Source organism: Balaenoptera physalus (assembly GCF_965194825.1).
Source record: "Balaenoptera physalus genome assembly, chromosome: 2".
NCBI lineage: Eukaryota > Metazoa > Chordata > Mammalia > Artiodactyla > Balaenopteridae > Balaenoptera > Balaenoptera physalus.
Genome location: NC_138883.1, coordinates 163815182 through 163838878, shown reverse-complemented (window position 1 = coordinate 163838878; position 23697 = coordinate 163815182). Strand labels below are relative to the sequence as shown.

The following is a 23697-nucleotide window of genomic DNA, read 5'->3' as shown; positions in this document are numbered from 1 at the left end:
ACCCATTCGTGCCTTAAAACCCATTTCTTCTTGTTTTCTCAAGGGTATCATCACAGCAATTCCCTCTCTCCCAGTCATACTTTTTGCTTTCTACTGAATTATTTCCATCAGCAAATTAGTTTCCCAGGGCTGCCGTAACAAGGTGCCACAAAAAGGGTGGCCTAAAACGATTTATTGTGAGAGAAATTTATTCTCTAACAATTCTGGAGTCTAAGAGTCTGAAATCAAGGTGTTGGCAGGGCTGTGCTCCCCCTGAAGGTTTTTCCCGGCTTCTGGTGGGTGCTGGCAATCCTTAACATTCCTTGGCTTGCAGCTGCACCCCTCCAATCTCTGCCCTTATCATTTCGTGGCCTTCTTCCCTGTATGTCTGTGTACAAGTGTCATCACATGGCTTTCTTATAATGACGCTAGTCATTGGATTTAGGGCCCACCCTATTCCAATATGACCTCATTTTAACTTGATCACATCTGCAAAGACTGTATTTTCAAATACGGTCATATTCCCAGGTACCAGGGGTTAGGACTTGAACATATCTATTTGGAGGACACAGTTCAACACACAACAATGGGACTAGTCTATGTGTGGAGCACTGCAGACAACAGAGAGCCAATGCTATTCTATCTTAATTTTGCCAGTCTATCAGACAATTCCCATGGGAGGAGGCATTGTTCTGAGTCTTAATCAGCTTTGGAAAGAGATGTAGGAGAATGAAAGCTTAATAAGTCCTACCCAGTCTGTACTTCCTTATTCTAGCATGACATTGGTACTGCCCCAGTATTACTCTGCTGATACCCTGGGATCAGCAAATAATAGGCTATTACTGTCTATGGAAATAATGGTATATATAAAGGGCCTATATTAGCTCAAGAATGGGGGGGAAAGGTAAAAATAAAATTTTAAAGTTTTCTAAATACGTTCTTTCATTGCTGCCACTGTCTTCTTCCCTCCCTGCAGCTCCTGTCCTGAATGCCCACACATAAATCACACCTCTAGGGGTTTCTCACAGGTTTTTTTTTTTTTTCTTTGTTGTTAGGAATGTTTCCCTCTCCATTTTGTAATTTCTCCAGAGTTGATTTTGGGATTCACCATCTTCATGGCAATTGATAGTCTGGCTATCATTTTTTTTTCTTTTTTAAAATTTTTATTTTATATTGAAGTATAGTTGATTTACAATGTTGTGTTAGTTTCAGGTGTACACCTGAGTGATTCAGTTTTATATATATATATCTATTCTTTTTCAAATTCTTTTCCCATTTAGGTTATAACAGAATATTGAGTAGAGTTCCCTTTGCTATACAGTAGGTTCTTGTTGGCTGTCTATGTTACTTATTCATTTATTTTGGCTGTGCTGGGGCTTAGTTGCCGCATGCAGGATCTTTAGTTGTGGCATGCAAACTCTTAGTTGCGGCATGCATGTGGGATCTAGTTCCTCCACCAGGGATCGAACCCAGGCCCCCTGCATTAGGAGCATGGAGTCTTACCCACTGGACCACCAGGGAAGTCCCTGGTTATCTATTTTAAATATAGTAGTGTGTATATGTCAATCCCAAGCTCCCAATTTATCTACACACACCCCCCCCCCCCGCCCACCTTTCCTCTTTGGTAACCATAAGTTTGTTTTCTAAGTCTAGGAGTCTGTTTCTGTCTTGTAAATAAGTTCATTTGTATCATTTTTTAAATAATAGATTCCCCATATAAGCGATATCATATGATATTTGTCCTTCTCTGTCTGACTTGCTTCACTTAGTATGATAATCCTCAGGTCCATCCACGTTGCTGCAATGGCATTATTTCATTCTTTTTAATCTGCCATCATTTTTAATCTGAAATCTTAATGTTTTATTTACAGGGAGGAATAAAATTTTTTCATCTATAATTCAGAAGCTAAGTAAATAACAAAATGAAGCCAGTAAAGCATCTGTTGGCATCTAGTAGTAAATTGGCAAATGTTCCAGAATTAACATATAAAAAAGGAGTATTTAATTCACCATTGTCGCCTAAACCAAAAGAAAAACATAGTACAAAATTAGTACGTGATAAACTTGAACCAGTGGTCTTAAGATCTCCACCAACAGGGGAATCCATCATAAGGTATGCTTTGCCCATTCCATCAAGTAAGACAAAGGAGTTAATAGCAGAAGATGAATTTATCAGGAAAATTACCAAACATCTGAAGATGGTAAGATACTTGTTGGTGCCTGGGTTGGGGGTTCCCATGACCATCGTCAGGTTTAGTGATTTCCTTCGAGGACTCACTGGACTCAGTATATAGTCATATTGATGGCCAAGATACATTATAGTGAAAGGATTAAAAGCAAAATCAGCAAAAGGAAAAGGCACATGGGGTGAAGTCTCGAGGAAACCAGGTGCAAGTTTCCAAGATTTCTTTCCCTTTAGAGTCACACAGGACATGCGTAATTCCTTCAACAACAAATTGTTACAGCACATGTGAAACGTCTACCAGAGGAGCTCACTAGAGACTCAGTGCCCAGGGTTTTATTGGAGGTTGGTCACCTAGGTACTCTCTGCCTAGCATGTCCCCAAATTCCAGACTCCCTGAAGGAAAGCAGGTGTTTAGCATAAATCTTATAGTTGGTACAATGAGTTTAGGGACAGTGAGCCACTGTCATCAGTCAATGAATAGTGGGAACCCTCCTGAAATCCAAGTTCTGAGACACAAGCAGATCTTTCTAAGGATAGTCTTTTCTAAGTCTCGTGCCTGCTCTGTTAGCTCTTCTCTGCACTTTAGAAACTCTAGCTCTTAGTGTCGGGGAAAAAAAATCTTCCTTTTTTCTGAGTTTCTTCCTTGCACAGTGATCCAGAATTGAGTTGTAAATGTACCAGATACCAAGGGAGAACAATGAGGAATAGCACAAATATACAAAAAAAATATAGTTCATCAAACTTCCAAAATACAAGTTTGCTCAAAGTTCAGGGAGTTAGCTCAGAGAATTTCCTTTAAAAATGTATTGCTTTCTGGTCTCCATCTCTCTATTTTCCCCACTCTCTTCAAAGAGGAAAGCCAAGTCAGTTAGATTTTGCAGAAAGCTTTGGTGGTAAGTAGATTTGATGCTTCAGCTGTTCATAGACTCCCTTCAACACAGAAATGGAAGAGTCATAGGGCCTTTCTTCATTGCTAGGGAGGGATCAAGGCCTATTGCTCATACTCCTTCTTCAGGATGATATGAGGTGGGGCATGAGATGGAAAATTTAAGTTTATGGTACTGGTAGAAATAAGTCTTACTGCTAAAATGGTTCTGACATAGTTGATTAAATATCTTTTTAGATTTAATGTAATATTTTTACCCTATATAAGTACATAATTTGCTTTGATTTTCTCATAGGTTGTTTCTACTTTGGAAGAAACCTATGGATTTAGCATTCCAAATGGAGAAGAACCAGTTGTGAAGCCTGTACATGAAGGATTAACCTTTCCTGTAAGTATATGTAACGCTAATGTAGAGACATTAATGCTGAAAAGGGCTAAGATTTTCTTTTAGAGTCTGTATATGTTCTCAGAGTGAATCCCCCATCCATGAAAATGATCCTCCTAGGAAACTTGAAAGTAGTGTACTGATTTTTCCATTCTCTGCCAACACTTATCTTAAAGTTTAATTAAGGCAAATCTATATTTTTTTTATTACTAAAGTATTTATTGGATTTCAATTTTAAATTTGTTTCCATTCATTTGTATATGTTCTTAAACATTTGATTTATTTATTATTATTATTATTTTTTATTCTTATTAGTCATCCATTTTATATACATCAGTGTATACATGTCAATCCCAATCTCCCAAATCATCACACCACCACATATCTATATCTTGAGCCTACTTTTGATGCTAATGCATCTCTTGTTTAATATGTAAGCTTGTGGTTGGCTGTTGGTTTGCAATGTATATTCTTTTTTTTTTTTTTTTTTTTAATTTATTTTTATTTTATTTTATTTTATTTTTATTTATGGCTGTGTTGGGTCTTCGTTTCTGTGCGAGGGCTTTCTCTAGTTGCGGCAAGTGGGGGCCACTCTTCATCGCGGTGCGCGGGCCTCTCACTATCGCGGCCTCTCTTATTGCGGAGCACAGGCTCCAGACGTGCAGGCTCAGTAATTGTGGCTCACGGGCCCAGCTGCTCCGCGGCATGTGGGATCCTCCCAGACCAGGGCTCGAACCCGTGCCCCCTGCATTGGCAGGCAGATTCTCAACCACTGAGCCACCAGGGAAGCCCATGCAATGTATATTCTTTATTGTGTTAAGAAAGTATTCTTCTATTTATGGTTTGCTAAATAAAAAACCCCCAACATTGAAGAGATTACTGAGTTTTAATAAATGTCTTTGTTGTATATATTGAAATATAACTATTAAGGTGATTATGTGGTTCACCTTCAGTCTATTGATGAGACAAATTATTTTTACATATTTCTTAATAGTTGACTATACTTTAATACACTGTACTCGTTGTTCATTATTCTTCTATTTTATAATTAGTTTTGTTAGTTAGGGATTGAGTTTGGCTTCATGTAATAAAATACCTATGTTGGGTCTTTCAAACCATGAACATAGTATGTTTCTCCATTTATTTGATTGATTTCATTGTCCTGTTTGATTTCTTTCTTCAGCATTCTGTAATTTTCATCATAAAGATCCTGTATATTGTTCTTCAGATTTATACATTAATATTTCATGTTTTTTGGAATGATTTTTAATGGCATTATATTTTTAATTTCAGTTTCCACCTGTTTGTTATTAGTATATAGAAATATGATTGATTTTCGTGTGTTGATCTTACATCTTGCAACCTTGCTCAATGTACTTCTTTATTCTAGGAATCTTTCTGTAGATACTTTGGGGTTTTATACATAGACAGTTATGTCATCTTCAAATAAGGACAGTTTTACTTCTTCTTGTCCAATCTGAATGTTTTAATTTCCTTGTCTCTCTCTTTCTCTTTTTTTTTTTTGGCTGTGCCATGCGGCATGTGGGATCTTAATTCCCTGACCAGGGATCGAACCTGTGCCCTCTGCAATGGAAGCACAGATTCTTAACCACTGGATTGCCAGGGAAGTCCCCACATATCTTTTTGAATTAGAATTTTCTCTGGATATATGCCCAGGAGTGGGATTGCCGGATCATATGGTAACTCTATTTTCAGTTTTTTGAGGAACGTCCATACTGTTCTCCATGGTGGCTGCACCAATTTACATTTCCACCAACAAGGTAGGGGGGTTCCTTTTGCTCCACACCCTCGCCAGCATATATTATCTGTAGACTTTTTAATGATGGCCATCCTGACTAGTGTGAGGTGATATCTCATTATAGTTTTGATTTGTGTTTCTCTAATAATTAGCGATATTGAGTATCTTTTCATGTGCCTGTATGTCTTCTTTTTCATATGCCTATGTGTATGTCTTCTTCGGAGAAATGTCTATTTAGGTCTTCAGCCCATTTTTTGATTGGGTTGTTTGTTTTTCTGATATTAAGCCGCATGAGCTGTTTGTGAATTTTGGAAATTAATCCCTTGTTGGTAGCATCATTTGCAAATATTTTCTCCCAGTGTGTAAGTTGTCTTTTTGTTTTGTTTATGGTTTCCTTTGCTGTGCGAAAGCTTTTAAGTTTAATTACGTCCCATTTGTTTAGTTTTGTTTTTGTTTCCTTTACTCTAGGAGAGGGATCCAAAAAAATATTGCTACGTTTTATGTCAAAGAGTGTTCTGCCTATGTTTTCCTCTAGAGTTTTATAGTGTCTGGCCTTACATTTAGGTCTTTAATCCATTTTGAGTTTATTTTTGTGTTATGGTGTTAGGGAGTGTTCTAATTTCATTCTTTCACATGTAGCTGTCCAGTTTTCCCAGCACCACTTATTGAAGAGGCTGTCTTTTCTGCATTGTATATTCTTGCCTTCTTTGTTGTAGATTATTTGACCATATGTGCTTGGGTTTATTTCTGAGCTTTCTGTCCTGTTCCATTAATCTATATGTCTCTTTTCGTGCCAGTACCATATTGTTTTGAATACTGTAGCTTTGTAGTATAGTCTGAAGTCAGGGAGAGTGATTTCTCAAGCTCCATTCTTTTTTCTCAGGATTGTTTTGGCTATTTGGGGTCTTTTGTGTTTCTATACAAATTTTTTAATTTTTTTGCTCTAGTTCTGTGAAGAATGGCATTGGTAATTTGATAGGAATTGCATTGAAAGCATAGATTGCCTTGGGTAGTATGGTCATTTTAACATTATTGAGTCTTCCAATCCAATAACACAGTATATCTTTCCATCTGTTTGTGTCACCTTCAGTTTCTTTCATTAGCATCTTATAGTTTTTGGAGTACAGGTCTTTTGTTTCCTTAGGTACTTTATTTTATTTTTTTATTTTATTTTTTTTACTTTATTTTATTTTTTGATGTGATGAGATTGTTTCCTTAATTTCTCTTTCTGATCTTTTGTGGTTAGTGTATACAAATGTGACAGATTTCTGTATATTAATTTTGTATCCTGCAACTTTACTGAATTCATTGATGAGCTTCAGTAGTTTTCTAGTAGTGTCTTTAGGATTTTCTATGTATAGTGTCATGTCATCTGAAAACAGTGACAGTTTTACTTATTCTTTTCCAATTTGGATTCCTTTTCTTTTTCTTCTCTGAGTGCTGTGGCTAGGACTTCCAAAACTATGTTGAGTAAAAGTGACGAGGGTGGGCATTCTCACAGTTGAGTATAATGTTAGCTGTGGGTTTGTCATATATGACCTTTATTATGTTGAGGGTATGTTCCCTCTATTCCCACTTTCTAAAGAGTTTTTTTTTAATCATAAATGGATGTTGAATTTTATCAAAAGTTTTTTCTGCATCTATTGAGATGATCATATGGTTTATATTCTTCAATTTGTTAATGTCGTGTATCACATTGATTGATTTGTGGATATTGAAAAATCCTTGCATCCCTGGGATAAATCCCACTTGGTCATATTGTATGAACCTTTTAATGTATTGTTGGAGTAGGTTTGCTCGTATTTTGAGGATTTCTGCATCTATGTTCATCAGTGATATGGGGCTGTAATTTTCTTTTTTTGTGGTATCTTTGTCTGGTTTTGGTATCAGGGTGATGGTAGCCTCATAGAGTGAGTTCAGAAGTCTTCCTTCCTCTCCAGTTTTTTGGAACATTTTCGGAAGGATAGGTGTTAACTCTTCTCTAAATGTTTGGTAGAAGTCACCTGTGAAGTCATCTGGTCCTGGACTTTTGTTTTTGGGGAGTTTTTAAATTATTCTTTCAAGTTCAGTTCTGATAATTGGTCTGTTCATATTTTCTATTTGTTCTTGGTTCAAGAATTTGTCCATTTCTTCTGGATTGTCCATTTTATTGGCTTATAGTTGCTTGTAGTAGTCTCATGATCCTTTGTATTTCTGTGGTGTTGGTTGTAACTTTTCCTTTTTCATTTCTGATTTTATTGATTTGGGCCCTCTCCCTTCTTTTCTTGATGAGTCTGGCTAAAGTTTTATCAATTTTGTTTGTTTTTTCAGAGAACTAGCTTTAGATTTCATTGGTCTTTTCTATTGTTTTTTTAATCTCTATTTCATTTATTTCAGCTCTGATCTTTATGATTTCTTTTCTTCTACTAGCTTTGGGTTTTGTTTGTTCTTTATTCTAGTTGCTTTAGGTGTAGGGTTAGGTTGTTTGAGATTTTTCTTGTTTCCAGAGGTAAGCTTGTATTGCTGTAAACTTCCCTCTGTAGAACTGCTTTTGCTGCATCCCGTAGGTTTTGGATTATCATGCTTTCATTTTCATTTATCTCTAGGTATTTTTTGATTTCCTCTTTGATTTCTTCATTGAGCCATTGGTTGTTTAGCAGCATATTGTGTAGCATCCATGTGTTTGTGTTTTTTGCAGTTTTTTCTTGTAGTTGATTTTTAGCCTCATAGTGTTGTGGTCAGAAAGGATGGTTGATATTTCAGTTTTCTTGTATTTAGCGAGGCTTGCTTTGTGGCCCAGCATGTGATCTATCCTGGAGAATGTTCTGTGTGCACTTGAAAAGCATATGTATCTTGATGAAATTGATGTTCATCATCTATTTGTGGCACCTGAATGTGGGTGGAAGAAAATCCCCAAGTCTGCTAATGGTCTCACTTTATATATGTGATTAGTAACTCTAGTTAATTCATTTTCCCACTCTCCTGAATGACTATTTTAGTTTTCCCCTCTGTCTCCTATATGATTATAGGTTTTACCATGATAAAAAATATGAACCTCTGAGTATGCTTAAAATGTAATGTTGAGGGATCATATTTGTCCTGGAGAACATTCTATCAGAATTCTAACTGTATATAAGCATCTGAGATTTATTTATCTTTGGTCAATTGTCTGATTTACAGATCACTGCTCTACTAAAAGAGGTTCAGTCATTGTGACTTTTTAATATGTAACTTTTTTTCCTCAAAATTTTCTGTTGCTCATTAAGTAAGGGTGAAAGACTATATCTCTTGGCAAGTATAGTTATAATCAGAAGTCATAATTAGCATTCATTTTTTAACACAAAGCGTTATTTAACATATATTTAAGTGTGTACTTTTTTCTGCTACCCCTAAATTTCAGAAGGTTAAGGCTGGAATTCTTGATTTTCTACACCTGTGTAGAGGAGAATGCGAGGAGAGACATAGCTGGGTGTATGTCATTACTGAGCCACTTCCCAGAATGTACTTTCTTTCTGGGAAAATTTGCTAGTATAGCATTTGGAACATGGTTTCTCGTTTTATGCATTTCAAGGGATAGAAATTACATACACAAAACTATTTTCAAAAGTAGTTAAATATACTAAAAGATAGATGGATATGTGTATGAATTCTGAAATAAAAGTAACTTTCTCCTTTTTTCATAAGGTTGGGGATGATCTGAATTCATTCTTGGTATGTTGTTCACAATTTGCAGCTCAGTTAGAAGCAGCAGCGAAGGAAGAACGTAATGTATGTATTCTGTGTAAACTGCTAAGCATAAAATATTACTTAATATTTTAATTATAAGCTACTAATAATATTCATTAATAATAAAACAACCAGATAAACTGATAATAATTACTAATTAAATTACTATTCATTATTATTAACAATCATTTCAATAATAAAATATTTAAAGTTATATCGGTTGTTTGATCTTGAATATGATAATCCAGTCAGCAATATTAGTCTAGATATAGTGCCTTAAGTAGTTATAAAGAGCATTGGAAAGCATTATTTATCGTAGGCGTTTATGTCTGTGAATTGTCCTTTATGTACAGCATTGACTGGGTCATTAATATTTTCATATGTAGTACTTATATTTTACCGTGTTTTTTAAATAAGTACATTTATATTACAAAAGTAATGGCATAAATAATGGAAATTTTAAAATGAAGGCATACAAAAAGAAAATAAAAGTCATCATAATCCTGTTTCTCTGAGATAACTCTTGTCAACATATTTTTGTTAACCTTCCTATTTTTCCATAGTTATACATATTATTCTTTAGAAATTAAATAATACCATATGTATTATTTGGTAATACATTTTCTTATTTTGTGAGTTTTGAAAAGTAACATTCATTGTGTTTTAGCTGATTTTGAAAGTATTATTGTGGAACATTTGAAGAAGTATGAAAAGTACATAGGAAAATAAATTATGTGCAATGTTACTCTGATGCATAAGCATTAGTAACATTATAAAATATACTTTCTCGTGTTTTGCTATATATATATATATATATATATATATATATATACACACACATATATATTTATATACACATTTTTCTAATTTTTTAATTGGAAAATGAACATAAAGTATACTATCTTAAGCATTTTTAAGTGTACAGTTCAGTGGTGTTAAGTACATTTATATTGTGTAACCATCACTGCCTTCCACTACAGAGCTCTTTCCATCTTGCAAAACTGAAACTGTATGCATTAAACAATAACTTCCTGTGACCCCCTCTGTTTGGCCCCTAGTAATCACCATTCTACTCTCAGTTACTATGAGGGGTTGTTTTTGTTTGTTTTGATTTCATGTATAAGTGGGGTCATGCAATATTTTTCTTTCTGTGTCTGGCTTGTTTCACTTACCATAGTGTCTTACAGATTCATCAGTGTTGTCACAAATGGCAGGTTTTCCTTCTTTTTTTAATGCCTGAATAATATTCCATTTTGTATGTATATCACAATTTCTTTATCCATTCATCCACTGATGGACACTTAGACTGTTTCAGTATCTTGGCTATTGTGAATAATGCTGCAAAGACCATGGGAGTGCAGATATCTTTTTGAGATACTGATTTTGTTTCCTTTGGATGTATACCTGAAAGTGTTATTGCTGGATCATATGGTACTTATATTTTTAATTTTTTTTAGAAACCTACATACTGTTTTCCATAGTTGCTATATCCATTTACATACCCACCAACAGTGCATAAGGGTTCCCTCTCTCCACATCCTTATCAGTATTTATTTTCTCTTGTCTTTTTAGTAATACACATTTTCACAGGTGTGAGGTGATATCTCATATGATTTTGATTTGCATTTCCCTGATGATGAGTGATGTTGAACACCTTTTCATGTACCCGTTGTTCATTTGTATGTCTTGTTTGGAAAAATGTCTATTTTTTTATTTCTTTGCCCATTTTAAAATCAGGTTATTTGTTATTTTGCTATTGAGTTGCATGAGTTCCTTATATATTCTGGATATTAAGCCTTTTTACAGTAATATATATGGTTTGCAAATATTTGCTCCCATTCCATGGATTGCCTTTTCATTTTGTTGTTGGTTGCCTTTCATGTGTGGTGACTTTTTAATTTGATGTAGACCCATTTGTTTATTTTTTTGTCATTCTTTTAAAAAGTTTTTTTTTCTATGTATGTATTTATGTATTTATTTTGGCTGCACTGGGTCTTAGTTGCGGCATGCAAGCTTCGTGGTTGTGGCATGCGGACATCTTAGTTGTGGCATGTGGACTTCTTAGTTGTGGCATGTGGACTCTTAGTTGTGGCATGCATGTGGGATCTAGTTCCCCAACCAGGGATTGAGCCCAGGCCCCCTGCATTGGAAGCGCAGAGTCTTACCCACTGGACCACCAGGGAAGTCCCCCATTAGTTTATTTTTGCTTTTGTTAAGCTTGGGCTTTAGGTGTCATGTCCAAGAAATCATTGCCAAATCCAATTTCCTGACGCTTTTCCCCTCTGTTTTCTTCCAGCAGTTTAATAGGTTTAGATCTTGTATTCAGGTTATGGATCCATTCTGAGTTAATTTTTATACATAGTGTAAGGGAAGGATGAACTTTGTTCTTTGCATGTGGATATCTAATTTTTTCAGCATTATTTGTTGAAGAGATTGTTCTTTCCCCATTGGTACTCTTGTATAAAATCCTTTTGCTGTATATGATAGGGTTTATTTCTGGGTTTTCAATTCTGTTCCATTGGTTTATGTCTATTTTAAATTATTTTTTTATTTTTATTTTTAAAAATTTAGATATCATTCACATATAACACTGTATTAGTTTTAGGTGTACATATGTATCTATCTTTATGACAGTACAGCACTGTCTTAATTACAGTTGCTGTAGTGTATCTTGAAATCAGGAAGGTTGAGGCCTATGACTTTGTTTTGATTTTTGAAGATTGTTTTGGCTATTGGGGGGCCCTTGATATTACATATGAATGTTAGTATTTTTTCTATTTCTGCAGAAAATGCCATTGGGATTTTGATAGGGATTGCACTGGCTATTATGTACATTTTAACAGTAGTAAGTCTTCCAATCCATGACCATGGGGTGTCTTTCCATCTATTTGTATCTTGTTTAATTTCTTTTAGCAATGTTTTATAGTTCCCTGTGTTAAAATCTTTCATCTCCTTGGTTTATTTTATTCCTAAATATTTTTATCTTTTTTGATGCTATAGTAAATTGGATTATTTTCTTAATTTTCTTTTTGGATTGGTCATTGTTAACATATACGAATGCAACTGACTTTTTTTTTCCAGCATCTTTATTGGAGTATAATTGCTTTACAATGTTGTGTTAGTTTCTGCTGTATAACAAAGTGAATCAGCTATATGTATACATATATCCCCATATCCCCTCCCTCTTGCATCTCCCTCCCACCCTCTCTATCCCACCGCTCTAGGTGGTCACAAAGCACTGAGCTGATCTCCCTGTGCAATGCGGCTGCTTCCCACTAGCTATCTATTTTACATTTGGTAGTGTATATATGTTGATGCTACTCTCACTTTGCCCCAGCTTCCCCCTCCCACACTGTGTCCTCAAGTCCATTCTCTATGTCTACATCTTTATTCCTGCCCTGCAACTAGGTACATCAGTACCATTGTTTTTTTTTTAAGATTCCATGTATATGCATTAGCATACGGTATTTGTTTTTCTCTTTCTGACTTACTTCACTCTGTATGACAGACTCTGAGTCCATCCACCTCACTGCAAATAACTCAATATCGTTTCTTTTTATGGCTGAGTAATATTCCATTGTATCTATGTGCCACATCTTCTTCATCCATTCATCTGTCGATGGACATTTAAGTTGGTTCCATGTCCTGGCTGCTGTAAATAGTGCTGCAATGAACATTGTGGTACATGACTCTTTTTGAATTATGGTTTTCTCGGGGTATATACCCAGTAATGAGATTGCTGGGTCATATGGTAGTTCTATTTTTAGTTTTTTAAGGAACCTCCATACTATTTTTCCATAGTGGCTGTATCAATTTACATTCCCACCAACAGTGCAGGAAGGTTCCCTTTTCACCACACCCTTTCCAGCATTTATTGTTTCTAGATTTTTTTGATGATGGCCATTCTCACCGACGTGAGGTGATACCTCATTGTGGTTTTGATATGCATTTCTCTAATGGTGATGTTGAGCATCTTTTCATGTGCCTCTTGGCCATCTGTACGTCTTCCTTGATGAAATGTCTATTTAGGTCTTCTGCCCATTTTTTAACTGGATTGTTTGTTTTATTTTTGATATTGAGCTCCATGTGCTGTTTGTATATTTTGGAGATTAATCCTTTGTTTGTTGTTTCATTTGCAGATATTTTCTCCTGTTCTGAGGGTTGTCTTTTTGTCTTGTTTATGGTTTCCTTTGCTGTGCAAAAACTTTTAAGTTTAATTAAGTCCCATTTGTTTATTTTTATTTCTGTTACTCTAGGAGGTGGGCAAAAAAGATCTTGCTGTGGTTTATGTCAAAGAGTGTTTTTCCTGGGTTTTCCTGTAAGAGTTTTATAGTGTCTGGTCTTACATTTAAGTCTTTAATCCATTTTGAGTTTATTTTTGTTGATGGTGTTAGGTAGTGTTCTAATTTCATTCTTTTACATGTGGCTGTCCAGTTTTCCCAGCACCACTTATTGAAGAGGCTGTCTTTTCTCCATTGTATGTTCTTGCCTCCTTTGTCGTAAATTAGGTGCCCATATGTGCATGGGTTTATCTCTGGGCATTCTATCCTGTACCATTTATCTATATTTCTCTTTTTTGTGTGCTAGTACCATACTGTGTTGATTACTGTCTCTTTGTGGTATAGTTTGAAGTCAGGGAGCCTGATTCCTCCAACCCTGTTTTTCTTTCTCAAGATTGCTTTGACTATTTGAGATCTTTTGTGTTTCCGTACGAATTGTAAAATTATTTGTTCTAATTCTGTGAAGAATGCCATTGGTAGTTTGATAGGGATCGCATTGAATCTGTAGATTGCTTTGGGTCGTATAGTCATTTTCAGAATATTGATTCTTCCAATCCAAGCACATGGTATATTTCTCCATCTGTTTATGTCATCTTTGATTTCTTTCATCAGTGTTTTATAGTTTTCTGAGGACAAGTCTTTTGTCTCTTTAGGCAGGTTTATTCCTAGGTATTTTATTCTTTTTGTTGCAGTGGTAAATGGGAGTGTTTCCTTAATTTCTCTTTCTGATTTTTCATTGTTGGTGTATAGCAATGGCAGAGATTTCTGTGCATTAATTTTGTATCCTGCAACCTTACCAAATTTATTGATTAGTTCTAGTAGTTTTCTCGTTGCATCCTTAGGATTTTCTATGTATAGTATCATGTCATCTGCAAACAGTGACAGTTTTACTTCTTTTCCAATGTGTATTCCTTTGATTTCTTTTTCTTCTCTGATTGCTGTGGCTAGGACTTCCAAAACTATGTTGAATAACAGTGGTGAGAGAGCACATCCTTGTCTTTTTCCTGATCTTAGTGGAAATGCTTTCAGTTTTTCACCATTGAGTATGATGCTTACTGTGGGTTTGTCATATATGGCCTTTGTTATGTTAAGGTAGGTTCCCTCTATGCCCATTTAATGGAGAGTTTTTATCATAAATGGGTGTTGAATTTTGTCAAAAGCGTTTTCTGCATCTATTGAGATGATCATATGGTTTTTATTCTTCAATTTGTTAATGTGGTGTATCACATTGATTTATTTGCATATATTAAGGAATCCTTGCATCCGTGGGGTAAATCCCACTTGGTCATGGTGTATGATCCTTTTAATGTGCTGTTGGATTCTGTTTGCTAGTAATTTGTTCAGGATTTTTGCATCTATATTCATCAGTGATATTGGTCTATATTTTTCTTTTTTTGTGATATCTTTTTCTGGTTTTGGTATTAGAGTGATGGTGGCCTTGTTAAATGAGTTTGGGAGTGTTCTTTTCTCTGCAATTTTGAGGAAGAGTTTGAGAAGGATGGGTGTTAGCTCTTCTCTAAATGTTTGATAGAATTCTCCTGTGAAGCCATCTGGTCCTGGACTTTTGTTTGGTGGAAGATTTTTAATTATGGTTTCAGGTTCATTACTTGTGATAGTGCTGTTTATATTTTCTAATTATTCTTGGTTCAGTCTTGGAAAATTGTATATTTGCAAGAATTTGTCCATTTCTTTCAGGTTGTCCATTTTATTGGCATTTAGTTGTTTGTTGCAGTTGCTCATAATCCTTTGTATTTCTGCGGTGTCAGTTTTGATTTCTCCTTTTTCATTTCTAATTTTATTGACTTGCATCCTCTCCCTTTTTTTTTGTTGAGTCTGACTAAGGGTTTATCAATTTTGTTTATCTTCTCAAAGAACCCGCTTTTAGTTTTATTGATCTTTGCTATTGTTTTCTTCGTTTCTATTTCATTTATTTCTGCTCTGATCTTTATTATTTACTGACTTAGGGTTTTCTTTGTTCTTTCTCTAGTTGTTTTAAGTTTAGGGTTAGATTGTTTATTTGAGATATTTCTTGTTCCTTGAGGTGAGGTTGAATTGCTTTAAACTTCCCTCTTAGAACTGCTTTTGCTGTGTCCCATAGGTTTTGGGTCATCTTGTTTTTGTTGTCATTTGTTTCTATGTATTTTTTAATTTCTTTGACTTTTTCAGTGATCTCTTGGTTATTTAGTAGCTCATTGTTTAGCCTCCATGTATTTGTGTTTTTTACAGTTTTTTTCCTGTAATTGATTTCCAGTCTCATAACATTGTGGTCCAAAAATATGCTGATACAATGTCAGTTTTCTTAAATTTTCCAAGGCTTGATTTGTGACCCAAGATGTTATCTATCCTTAGAGAATGTTCCCTGTGCAGTTGAGAGAAAGTGTATTCTGCCACTTTTGGGTGGAATGTTCTAGAAATATCCATTAAATCTATCTGGTCTATTGTGTCATTTAAAGCTTGTGTTTCCTTGCTATTTTCTTTTTCTTTTTTTAATTTTATTTATTTATTTATTTATTTATTTATTTATGGCTGTGTTGGGTCTTTGTTTCTGTGCGAGGGCTTTCTCTAGTTGCGGCAAGTGGGGGCCACTCTTCATCGCGGTGCGCGGGCCTCTCACTATTGCGGCCTCTCTTGTTGCGGAGCACAGGCTCCAGACGTGCAGGCTCAGCAATTGTGGCTCACGGGCCTAGTTGCTCCGTGGCATGTGGGATCTTTCCAGACCAGGGCTCGAACCCGTGTCCCCTGCATTGGCAGGCAGATTCTCAACCACTGCACCACCAGGGAAGCCCTCCTTACTATTTTCTGTTTGGATGATCTGTCCATTGGTGTACGTGGGGTGTTAAAAGTCCCTTACTATTATTGTGTTAATGTCGATTTCTCCTTTCATGGTTGTTAGCATTTGCCTTATGTATTGATGTGCTTCTATGTTGGGTGCATAAACACTTATAATTGTTATATCTTCTTCTTGGATTGATCCTTTGATCATTATGTAGTGTCCTTCCTTATCTCTTATACCAGTGTTTATTTTAAAGTTTATTTTTATCTGATACGAGTATTGCTACTCCAGCTTTCTTTCTTTTTTTTTTTTTTTCCAGCTTTCTTTTGATTTTCATTTGTATGGACTATCTTTTTCCATCCCTTCGCTTTCACTCTGTATGTGTCCCTAGGTTTGATGTGGGTCTCTTATAGACAGCATATATATGGGTCTTGTTTTTGTATCCATTCAGCCATCTGTGTCTTTTGGTTGGGGCATTTAATCCATTTACATTCAGGGTTATTATCGATATGTATGTTCCTATTACCATTTTCTCAATTGTTTTGGGTTTGTTTTGGTGGGTCTTTTTCTTCTCGTGTTTCCCGCCTAGAGAAGTTTCTTTAGCATTTGTTGTAAAGCTGGTTTGGTGGTGCTGAATTGTCTTAGCTTTTGCTTGTTTGAAAAGCTTTTGATTTCTCCATTGAATCTGAATGAGATCCTTGCTGGGTAGAGTAATCTTGGTTTTAGATTTTTCTGTTTCATCACTTAAGTATATTCTGCCATGCCCTTCTGACCTACAGTGTTTCTGCTGAAAAATGAGCTGATAACCTTATGGGGATTCCTTTGTATATTATTTTTTGTTGTTCCCTTGCTGCTTTTAATTTTTTTCTCTGAATTTAATTTTTTTTTTTTTTAGTTTGATTAATATGTGTCTTGGTGTGTTTTTCCTAGGGTTTATCCTGTATGGGACTCTCTGTGCTTTCTGGATTTGGGTGACTGTTTCCTTTCCCATGTTAGGGAATTTTTCGACCATAATCTCTTCAAATATTTTCTCAGACCCTTTCTGTTTTTCTTCTTCTTATGGGACCCCTATAATTCGAATGTTGGTGCCTTTAGTGTTGTCCCAGAGGTCTCTGAGATTGTCTTCAATTCTTCTCATTCTTTTTTCTTTATTCTGCTCCTCAGCAGTTATTTCCACCATTTTGTCTTCCAGCTCACTTATTCGTTCTTCTGCCTCAGTTCTGTTATTGATTCTTTCTAGGGTATTTTTCATTTCAGTTATTTTGTTGTTCATCTCTGTTTGTTTGTTCTTTAGTTCTTGTAGATCTTTGTTAAACATTTCTTGTATTTTCTCAATCTGTGCCTCCATTCTATTTCCGAGATTCTGGATCATCTTTACTATCATTACTCTGAATTCTTTTTCAGGTAGATTGCCTATTTCCTCTTCATTTATTTGGTCTTGTAGGTTTTTACCTTGCTCCTTCACCTGTGACATGTTTTTTTATGGTCTCTTTTTTTTTTTTTTTTTTTTTAATGTAGGGGATTGTGTTCCTGTCTTACTGGTTGTTTGTCCTGAGACTTCCAGCACTGGAGTTTGTAGGCTATTGGGTAAAGCTGGGTCTTGGTGCTGAGATGAGGACCTCTGTGAGACCTCACTCTGATGAATATTCCCTGGGGTCTGAGGTTGTCTGTTAGCCCAGTGGTTTGGGCTTGGACCTCCCACCGCAGGAGCTTTGGCCCGACCCCTGGCTTGTGAACTAAGGTCCCGCAAGCCGTGTGGGGTGCCAAAAACAAAGAAGAACAATTACAAAGTAAAAAATAAAATTAGACTAGGAAACTAATAGATACGTTAGAAAGAATATAAAAATAAAAATATAGATAAATCAACAACCAGCAGCTTCATCAGTACCACAACAGTAAAAAAGATGAAGAGGGAAAAGAAAAGGGGGGGAAAGGGCTTGGCTGTGGAGGGCAGGGCCTAAGCAAGGGCGAGGTTTGGGTGGTGGGCGGGGCATATGGTTAGGATCCATGTGGCTGGAAAAGGCCCTGGGGACTGTGGGCAGTGGGGCTTAGGCTCCAGGAACAGAAGGGGCCCAGGCGTGTCCCCCATCCATGGTCTCAGAGGGCGGGGGACCTCATCTGGGAGCCCAGCGTGCTCCCCAGGCCTGAGTGGGCAGGGCAATCGCCCTCTGCTCCTCTCCTGCTCCTACTGGAGGGCCCCTCCCACCTGCCTCTCCTGTTCTTGCTTCGGCCTCCTTCCTATGCCCCCAGGACCAATGCCGCTGGGGGGGAGGGGAGGGCCTTGGATGGCAGGGGACTGGAGTGGTGGCTCAGCAGGCTCCCCATTCCTGTGGGTGAGGCAGTTGCCCTCCGCTCCTCTCCTGCTCCTCCCGGAGGGCCCCTCCCACCTGCCTCGCTTGATCTCCCTGGCCTCAGGGGCGCCAATCCTGTCTGGCCTCCACTTCTCCCCCCTTCAGTCCCCCCATGTCCTACCAGTTCACTTGGGGGTTCCTCCTGTCTAGTTGGACATCAGGGTCCCTCACCAGCGGCTGGCGGGCACACTAGTCGTGGGGAGATGCTAACTTGGCATCTTCCCACACTGCCATTTTGACTCCTCCCTGGTTCTGGGTTTTTATTGTTGTTATTGTTGGGAGGTTTTGCCTCTTGTTTCAATCTCCTCATTAGTGATATAGGTCTTTTCAGATTTTTTTATTTTTTTATGGTTTGTTCTTGGTAGGTTCTATTTATCTAAGAATTTATCCATTTCTTCTGGGTTATTCAATAATTTGGCAGATAATTGTCCATAGTAGTCTGTTATGAACTTTTGTCTTTCAGTGGACATCATTGTAATATCTGCTCTTTCATTTCTAATTTTAGTTATTTGTCTTCTCTCTTTTCTGCTTAATTTAGCCAAGGGCTTGTCACTTTTGTCACTCTTCAAAAAATCAGCTCTTGTTTTCACTGATTTTTTTTTCTATCCTCTATTTCTTTTAACTCTGCTCTAACATTTATTATTTCCTTCTTTCTGCCCATTTTATGTTCAGTTTGTTCCTCTTTTTATTGTTCCTTTGGGTGTAACGTTAGGTTGTTGTTTTGAGAAATTCTTTTTTAATGTAAGTAGTCACCACTATAAACTTTCTCTTAGTGCAGCTTTTGATGAATCCTATAAGTTTTGGTACTTTGTGTTTTCATTTGACTCTGTATACTTTCTGAATTCTTTTGTGAGTTTTTTCTTCGAAACCTGCTTTGCTTATGAGCATGTTGTTTAGTTCACACATATTTGTGGATTTTCCTGTTTTCTTTCTGTCATTGATTTCTAGTTTTATTTCATGTGTTCAAGAAGGTATTTTATATGATTTTCATTGTATTTTTAAAAAATATTTATTTATTTATTTATTTGGGCTGCACTGAGTCTTAGTTATGACACCAGGGATCTTCGTTGCGGCATGTGGCATCTTTTTTTTTTTTTTTTTTTTTGTGGCATCTTTTAGTTGTGGCAAGCAGTCTCTTAGTTGTGGCATGAGAACTCTTAGTTGTGGCATGCATTTGGGATCTAGTTCCCTGACCAGGGATTGAACCCGGGCTTTCCTTTGGAGTGTGGAGTCTTACCCGCTGGACCACCAGGGAAATCCCCAGTGTCTTAAATTTGTTAAAACTTGTTCCGTGTTCTAACATGTGATCTATCTTGGAGAATGTTCCATGTGTGCTTGAGAAGAACATGTATTTTTTGTTGTTGGGTGGAGTGTTCTGTATATGTTTGTAATGTGTATTTAGCTTATAATATTGTTATGTCCTCTGTTTTCTTATTGCTATTCTGTCTGATTGATGTATCCATAACTGAAAGTGGAGTATTGAAATCTTCTCTCATTATGTGTTGTTGTCTGTTTCTCCCTTCAGTTTTCTTATTGTTTGCTTCATTATTTGAGTGTTCTAATGTTAGGTACATATATTTATAATTGTTATTATTATTATTATTTCACTTTGACCATGCTGTGCGGCATGCAGGATCTTAGTTCCCCAACCAGGGATTGAACCCCCTCCCTCTGCAGTGGAAGCATGGAGCCTTAACCACTGAACCACCAGGCAAGTCCCTAAAATTGTTATTTCTTACTGTTGAATTGACCCTTTTATCATTATATAATGTCATTCTTTGTCCTTTTAACAGTTTTTTTGTCTTAAACTCTTTTGTTTGACATAAGAATGGCTATTCTTGCTCTCTTTAGGTTCCTGTTTGCATGGAATATCTTCTTACAGCCTTTCACTTTTAGCATGTGTGAGTCCTGAGATCTAAAGTGAGTCTCTTCCAGGCAGCATATTGTTGGATCTTTAAAAAAAAAAAAAAAAAAATTCAGCTAATCTTTGTTCTCTAATTGGTGCATTTAATTCATTTACATTTACTATAATAACTGACAGGGAAAGTCTTACTATTGCCATTTTGCTAATTGTTTTCTGCTCATCTGGTAGCTGTTTTGTTCCTCTTTTCCTCTCTTGCTCTCTTCCTTTGTGTTTTGTTGATTTTTTAAAATATTTTATTTATTTCTTTCTTTATGGCTGTGTTGGTCTTCATTTTTGTGCGAGGGCTTTCTCTAGTTGTGGCAAGCGGGGGCCACTCCTCATCGCAGTGCGCGGGCCTCTCACTATCGCGGCCTCTCCCATTGCGGAGCACAGGCTCCGGACGCGCAGGCTCAGTAATTGTGGCTCACGGGCCTAGTTGCTCCGCGGCATGTGGGATCTTCCCAGACCAGTGCTCGAACCCGTGTCCCCTGCACTGGCAGGCAGATTCTCAACCACTGCGCCACCAGGGAAGCCCTTGTTGATTTTTGTAATGACATTTTTTGATTACCTTCTCATTTACCTTTATGTATATTCTATAGATGCTTCTTTTGTGGTTACCATTGCAATTACATAAAACTTTGTAAAGTTATAATGATCTCTTTTAAACAGATTGTATTTAACTTCAGTTGCATATAAAAACTCTACTAGTTTACATCCTTGCCTCCTACTTTGTTACTGATGATAGTTACCTCTTTTTATTTTTTTATTTTTTAAAATTTATTTATTTATGTATTTAATTTATTTTTGGCTGTGTTGGGTCTTTGTTTCTGTGTGAGGGCTTTCCCTAGTTGCGCTGAGCGGGGGCCACCCCTCATCGTGGTGCGTGGGCCTCCCACTGTTGCGGCCTCTCCTGTTGCAGAACACAAGCTCCAGATGCGCAGGCTCAGCAGTTGCGGCTCATGGGCCCAGTTGCTCTGTGGCATGTGGGATCCTCCCAGACCAGGGCTCGAACCCGTGTCCCCTGCATTGGCAGGCAGATTCTCAACCACTGTGCCACCAGGGAAGCCCAAGTTACCTCTTTTTAAATTGCATTTCCATGAATATAAATGTATAACTAGTTTTTATACTTCTTAATAAAAATTCTGTATCAGATTTATAAGTGATTTACTCACTTGCTTTACAATACTCTAGGATACTGTATTTGTTGATACATTTACCTTTACCAGGGAATGCTCTATTTTCTTATGGTTTTTGTATTGATGTTTATTGTTCTTTCTCTTCAGTTTGTAGGACTCTCTTCAGTGTTTCTTGTAGGGACGGTCTAGTGGTGATAAACTCCCTCAACAGTATTTTTCTGGAACAGTCTTGATTTCTCCCTCATTTTTGAAGGACGGTTTTACGACATCTAGTATTTTTGGCAATTTTTTCTTTCAGTACTTTGAATATATTGTTTCTTTCCCTTCTAGTCTGAAAGCTTTCTGGTTAGAAATCTGTGATGATCTGTTAGGAACTTACTTGTATGTTATGAGTCAGTTTTCTCTTGCTGTTTTCAAAATTCTCTGTCTCTTTGTGACTTTTGACAGTTCGTGATGTATCTTGGTGTAGATCTCTTTAGATATTTTTCTATCTGGAGTTCTTTAAGTTACTTGAATTTGTATGTCTATTTCTCACCTCAGAATTGGAAATTTTCAGTCATTGTTTCTTCAAGTAAGTTTTCTGTCCCTTTCTTTCTTTTTCTTGTATTTTCATGAGTTTGTATTGTTCTGCTTCATGATATCCCATAAATACCTTAGATTCTCTTCATTTTTCTTTTCTTTTTTTCTTCTTCTTTTTCTTCCTCAGTAATTTTGGAGGTCTTGTCTTTGAGTTTGCTGATTCTTTCTTCTACCTGGTCAAGTCTTATGATGAGTCCCTGGAACAAATTTTTCAATTCAGTTATTGTATTCTTTAGTTTCAGAATTTCTGTTTTGCTTTATTCATAGTTTCTGGGGTTTTTTGGGTTGATATTCTCATGTTGTTCATGCATCATTTTCCTGATTTTGTTTAGTGGTCTGTCTGTATTCTCTTTTAACTCATTACACATTCTTATGATGAAAATTTTGAACTTTTTTTTGGCAATTCATATATCTGTTTCTTTAAGGCCAGTTTCTAGAGATTTGTTTCTTTGAATGTGTTATGGCTCCCCTTTTCTTTGTATGTCTTGTTATTTTTTGTTGGGATTTTGGCAACTGTAGAATCAGCCAATTCTCCAAGACTTGGTGGTTTCATTTCCTATAGGGAGGACTTTTCTTGCTCAGCCTATTTGGATTCTGGAGCCCTCTCAAACCTTTTTGGGGTAGCTATTCCCTTTTGGCTTGTGCATATGATCTATTAGAAGAGGTTTGTAGGTTTCATTTCAGGCACTCCCCCTGGTGTCTCTCTGATATTGCAGCCTCTCTGATGCTGTTGTAAATCACAGTACTGGTGCTCTACTGGTCTGTCTTAGGTACTGCAGACTCTGGTGCATGGTTGATGGTGTTTGTTCTCAGAGATCCTCAACCTAGCACCGTCTTCCCGTCAGTACTTGGATACATGAAAGGGAAAAAACAGTCCCTTAGGCAGCTCCCCTAAATGTCAGAATGCTGGATGTATGTTCTATTTCTTTTCATCCCCAAGGGGAAGATGGAAGTTGGGGATTTCGTCCCAATTGTGCTGAAGTTGGAGTAGGGAGGGGCTCTCCCACGTTAAAGTGGAGAGTGTCAAAAACTTTTCTGACTGGGCTTTGGTGCGCTTGGTTTTGTCCTTGCCTGGGGTGCAGCACCTTTTAACTTGTTTCTGACAGAGGCATTTGGTTTGTTTGATTTTAACTCCCTGTCTTTGTGGGGGAAGAAAGATCTTGGCTTCCTATTTGCCGTCTTGCTGATGGAGCCTTGTTTCGTTTTAAGGGGTAATGGTAATAGAAACCACGATCTGATGGTTCATTGTGCCCTTTGATCCTGGAGTGTCTTTGCTTCTATTCCCTTTCAGTAGACAGACCTAGGAAATGCATGCAAGTATGCACACATATGCATATACATATACATATTTCATACACACATATTCCTACACATATATAAAGTGTACATATACATACATATATACATGAATAGATATATTTAGAAATCTGGAGTTCTCACAGGCATCTTCAATTCCAGTCTGTCACCTCAGGGCTTGTTCTTGCCTTCTTCCATTTCATATGTGTATGGCTTTGGCCTCACAGTAATGCTTGCCACGTAGAATGAGTTAGGAATTGTTCCTTCATCTTCTTTCTTTTTGGAAGAGTTTGAAAAGGATTTGTGTCAATTCTTCTTTAAATGTTTGATGGAATTCACTAGTGAAACCATCTCATCTTGGGCTTTTCATTGTTGATAGTTTTTTGATTACTTATTCATTATCTTTACTTTTTAATAGGTCTGTTCACATTTTCTATTTCTTGTTGAGTCAATTTTGGTATTTTGTGTATTTCCAGGAAT

General features: G+C 36.7%; 1 protein-coding gene and 1 long non-coding RNA gene across 3 annotated transcripts in view; one reads left to right on the top strand and one right to left on the bottom strand.

Annotated features, from left to right (window-relative positions):
• The window catches only part of LOC309655070, a 448619-nt gene that overhangs the window by 75632 nt on the left and 349290 nt on the right, over positions 1-23697 (bottom strand). The gene's annotated exons all lie outside the window — the stretch shown is intronic.
• Positions 1-23697, top strand: part of CCDC7 (coiled-coil domain containing 7) — a 326200-nt gene that overhangs the window by 810 nt on the left and 301693 nt on the right. For both annotated transcript variants that reach the window (XM_082449611.1, XM_082449612.1), the window contains exons 2-4: positions 1851-2180; positions 3346-3438; positions 8858-8941. In XM_082449611.1, coding sequence (XP_082305737.1) covers positions 1902-2180; positions 3346-3438; positions 8858-8941 — 456 coding nt within the window. In that variant the 5' untranslated portion in view covers positions 1851-1901. The remainder of the gene's footprint in view (positions 1-1850; positions 2181-3345; positions 3439-8857; positions 8942-23697) is intronic.